At 39.9% G+C, this 4,799-nt stretch overlaps 1 protein-coding gene across 1 annotated transcript in view; it reads right to left on the bottom strand.

Annotated features, from left to right (window-relative positions):
- LOC118329638 (cytosolic phospholipase A2 epsilon-like) overlaps positions 1-4,799 on the bottom strand; it is a 12,082-nt gene that overhangs the window by 2,307 nt on the left and 4,976 nt on the right. Inside the window, exons 4-13 of the mRNA XM_035663867.1 lie at positions 3,976-4,010; positions 3,626-3,764; positions 3,039-3,175; positions 2,379-2,598; positions 2,159-2,267; positions 1,615-1,752; positions 1,412-1,519; positions 585-758; positions 245-417; positions 8-166 (exon numbers count right to left, since the gene is read on the bottom strand). Of these exons, the coding sequence (XP_035519760.1) occupies positions 8-166; positions 245-417; positions 585-758; positions 1,412-1,519; positions 1,615-1,752; positions 2,159-2,267; positions 2,379-2,598; positions 3,039-3,175; positions 3,626-3,764; positions 3,976-4,010 (1,392 nt within the window). The remainder of the gene's footprint in view (positions 1-7; positions 167-244; positions 418-584; positions 759-1,411; positions 1,520-1,614; positions 1,753-2,158; positions 2,268-2,378; positions 2,599-3,038; positions 3,176-3,625; positions 3,765-3,975; positions 4,011-4,799) is intronic.

The raw sequence follows: 4,799 nt of genomic DNA, 5'->3' as shown, positions 1-4,799 counted from the left end.
ATGTGACATTGACAAGTGGGAAATGAACCACTATTGGGGCCTTGGGATTCTCCTCATCCTCGAAGATGTAGACCTCCTTCTGAGGCTCCTTTTCCAGACTGGCAAAATCCGCACTGGGAAAGGGGATGTCATGGTCTTTACAGTAAGCAGCTGTCTTCTCTATCACCTGTGATCATACAGAGTAATATTTATAATGATGGAATACATTAATTTCTTTCCCAGATGAGCTACTCCTTCTGTTTACATTGAGGATGTGATCTGGGTCCCATGAGTAACTCAGACATATGATGACATCAACATCTCTCTCTGGTCGCAGGACAGGCACACACCCAATGTTGATGGCATGACCAGAATCAACCAGGCACAGAGTAGGGTCATTGGGTGTTAGCTGATTTGGGAAGGCATCTGGATGTGCGGCTGGACAGAAAACAGAGAAGACAATTAATTAATCATGAGCAGGGTGAGACACTGACAATGTATAAGAATCCAAAATCCCTGGTCTGCAGGAGCAGGAGAATAAAATACTGCTGCCCAATTGCTTGTGCTTAAACAAAAGAGATGTGATAATGGATTTTAAGGCCTACCTTTCCAAGCATTAAAATTGCTGTGTTTATTGTATTCCCTGTGCAGGAGGAGACCCCGCATAAAATTATACATTTCAGCAATGACTGGACGATCCTTGAAGAAATTAGTCAACATGTTTGCGATCGTTGGGTTTAAGATGCTTGTGTCCAGAGTTGAAGGTTCAAAGTCAACCTCTGCAAAAAGAGCAAAACATCTTAGTGATAGCCTACACACACTGCATTAAGCATGTTCTGTGGTAAATATGGGAGTGTCACTTCTTTAATGGACTGTAGTTGTAATTATTCAGTGTAAGAAAACAGATAAATAGAGATAGACAGGATAAACAGAACTAAGGTTTAAGATGCTAGGTGGGTGTTCCAATGGCAGAGGTGTGTCCAGGCATGGCCATGCCAGTTTTTCCATAGGCAAAATTTAGCTTAACTTTGGAGTGTTAGTAAGCCCCCTTTCCAACTTGCTATCACGACACGGTTGGTATCAGTGGATGCGTTAGGTCATCTACTTCATATGATACCAGTATCTTCACTCTAGCTTTAAAACCGAGCCACCTGCAGCCTTTGAAAGACTATGGTGGCCAATCAGATTTCAGGCCCCCTTTGTGGAAGCGCCCCTGCTTAGAAAGTGGAAGCTGAGTTGCTGAGTTGGAAAATTATTTATATTGATTTCATAAATGAATATAATTTCAGTTTGACTTTAAAATACTGTTATATTGTGTATATAGTGACACTTGCATCGAAGCCTGTCACACTAAAACTAAATGATTGTAATGACTTTTATTTTATATTGTTTAAAGTCGGATTGTGCCATATGCAAAATAAAGTAACTCTACCTATGCTGCTGACATCTGGCTCCAGGAAAGGGTTCCAAGGGGGTGGGTATCCCATAGCAATCTTCCACAGCTGGGTCAGGTTAAAAGAAAAGGCACTGCTCCATATTCCTGATAAAGTTGACAAATACAACAAAACACTGGATTGGCTTAAAGTTTGTATATTAGTACTGTGCATTGCGTTGAAACAAAATCAGTGGTCTTACCCATCAGATAAGGGATGCGGACTTCTGGCAGTTTCTTGACCATATGACCAAGGAAGAACTCACTCCCAAAGTCCTCAGTTCGCACAAAAGCCCCATACTTCTGGATGCCTACTTCATAGGGGGTAAACTCACACCACTCTGTCAACAAGAGTAATTATTAGTAAATCAAAATCAATCACTCCATGATCACAATTTCCATTTCTAGTGAGGGTTCATTAAGGGCAGTGCTGTTCTGGACCTTTTGGTTCTCTATGTCATATATCTACTAGTACCCCTATCTCTCTATAGGCAAATAATTTAATGATATTGTAATTATAACTTAAATGTATTCATTCAATTTCTGGTCAGTGTCATGTCATCAACAACATATTTACTGTTCATACAGACTAGTCCCTTTGCCTTAAACAGTCACAGTTTCGAACGAATAGCTAGAACCAATATCGAAGTGTGAGTGTGAATTTCTCAGTCAGGTACAGGCCTACTGTAAATGCCCTACTTCAGCAATAATAAAGACATAACTCAAAACAAATGCCTCAATATTTACCAGCTTCAGATTCACAGCCATCTTTCATATTGACAGCAGTGTATATGGGTAATGGGTTTTGGCCTTCATTCACTGCTCCCTGCTGCCCAGACAGGGTACTGGTGACTTTCTGCAATTCCAACCACATATAATAAATGTTATTTGAACATTGATGTAGTCTTTTAAGCTTTTAAAGTAATATATCAATTAAAGTGATAACAGACAGTGTTCGGCTGCTTACTTTCCCAAAGACCAGATGCTCAAGGATTAGGCCTGCCATATCAATAAGTGACACAATGTAACCCTCGTTTCCTTTCTCTGCCATTTCTTCACTGTAATACTGCAGTTTCTCAGGAGAGAAGACACTCAGGACGCTCTTCGTCATCTGGTCCTTTGCTGCTGAGATGATACTGTCTATGTCCTGTGACCATTTAGCTTCCTGATACAGAGTAGACATAGCCCTGTTCACATGGGAAATGAGAGTAGCATTTTAAAGGATAAAAAAATAATTTGATACAATATATATAATCAGGCAATAACAAGTTAGATGGATGATATGCAAGAAGCAAGCCAGTAAACTCTGATTTAAGGTGTCAATTCTCATGATCTCAGCAACCAGTGAGTATTAATAAAAGGTAAGGTACACATTATAGCATATTTATACATTACTACACTAACCAATACAAACATCATAAAGTTGGTAATCATGCTAAATTCTGCTGGAATAGTACTGAATATGAAAGAATAGAAAAGAAAAAACGGTCTTACTTTCGTATTATATCGATTATTGATCAATAATTTGGAGGATTTGGGGGATTACTTTTGTTTGACATCAATCCCACAGATGAGAAGGGTGATATCAGTGAAACTGTGAGCCCTTACTCTCAGCTTGTTCACTCACCATGTGGATCCAGAAACACCAGTGATGTAACTGGTAGCATCCAGGACCCCTATTTCCTGTAGGCCTCTCAGACTACCAAGCATGCCTGTCATTGCTCTGGCTCCTCCCCCTGAAGCCACTACTGCTATAGTTGGCACCTGGAAAAGGGATGCAGAGAATACGTATGGCAAGACTTTTTCAAAAAGTACTTGCTGGATTTACCATACTCCTTGTGTTCTGGCTTGCAAAGGTCAATTAAAACGAAGGTTTTCCTTGCCACTGTCGCCATGTGCTTGCTCATGGTGGAATAGACCTGCTCTATTTGAAAAGGGTCCTGAGATAACTTCTGCATGATTATGAGTTTGTAGTATACAAATAAAATGTAATTGATTGGTCCGGTGCCACTGTACCAGCAACAAGTGCATAGATTGAAGGCCTGCAAGATGGATTCTTGCTTTATCTCGTTATTTTGTGACGTGAAATAGCAAGGATCCAGCATTTGCATTCCATGCCACAGAACCATCCTACAGTAACAACTACAAAATTTGTTGCGGGGAAAGACAAAAATATAATAATGAATTCATAATCTGAAAAGAGCCACACTGTACCTTGCTGGATTCAAGTAGAGAGCTGATGCCTAAAAGCTCCTGCAAAGCCTGTTCCACAACAAATTCCCTCTTTTTCAGATACTCTTTCTCTTGTGCTGGGATGTCAAAGTTCAGGCGAACCGCGAGATGTTCCTCCTTGCTGTGGATTTGCAAGGTTGTTGGACATTCCATTGACTTTATTCACTGTGGACAGACAAACCCAATCCCGGCCCTTACCCTAACCAGGACCTCAGAAATTATGTTTTGCCACATTTCGACTGGTCTTTGGTCCCATACACACTCACACATATATGTACACATAAATGGATACTCATATTGCCTTAAGGCTAGTTATGTAGGAAGCATCTTACCATTCATGTGTTTCCAGGTCTAAATCCACCGTGTCCTGTAATAGGAAAATGCAACATTACTATAAAACATAATTCCTTTAAGTCACCGCCCTGCCATTGTTAATCCGTACTAAAAACCACCCATTGAACCTCGTTGAAATGCTGCGGATCACATGCCTGTGGTGTCCACAGAGGCTGCCAGCCCTATTGTTCTAAATTGAGTTTACCTCTGATAAATACAATAAAGTAAAAGCCTTGTTAACATATTAATAAATTCTGTCCACAGAAATGTGAGAGCTTTTAATCTGAAACAGATATAGGAGGTGTTAAAATAAATATATTATATTTTTTCACGTCTGCAACAGACATCTACATTTACTGATGTAGACATTGAATCTGTAGTGAAAGCTGTATATGTTGCTGGTATAATGTCAATATGACTGTGAACAGATCATTTTCACTGTCTTATTTTGCTGGGAACCGCATGTGGCTCACGTAAAAAATCCTCTACTCTCTAGTAAAGTGTCACCTGAGAAGCAGGGCTCACAAGGGCAGTGTGGCTGCTCTAACCTATTAACATGGGTGGCGAAATAAAAAGCAACACACATGCACTGCAATTGTTTTAATTTATTATTATTTTAACTTCCTCATCAATCTAAGGGTTGAATTATCCAGTGAATAGCAGTCAGTGAACACTGTACTGAACACTGATTATGTGACCAACAACAAACTATTGTATATTACTATACAATTTTTGCTTCCTTTTTACCATATGAGGATGATGATGATCAGGGACGGCTGGTATATATAGGCTAACAGGTCTAAGCCCTCCCTATCTTTTACAG

This window comes from Morone saxatilis, unplaced genomic scaffold, assembly GCF_004916995.1.
Source record: "Morone saxatilis isolate NCDOM2014 unplaced genomic scaffold, NCSU_SB_2.0 Contig19, whole genome shotgun sequence".
NCBI classification, from domain to species: domain Eukaryota; kingdom Metazoa; phylum Chordata; class Actinopteri; family Moronidae; genus Morone; species Morone saxatilis.
Note: the sequence above shows the minus strand (reverse complement) of the source record. Positions and strands in the feature narration are given on the sequence as shown.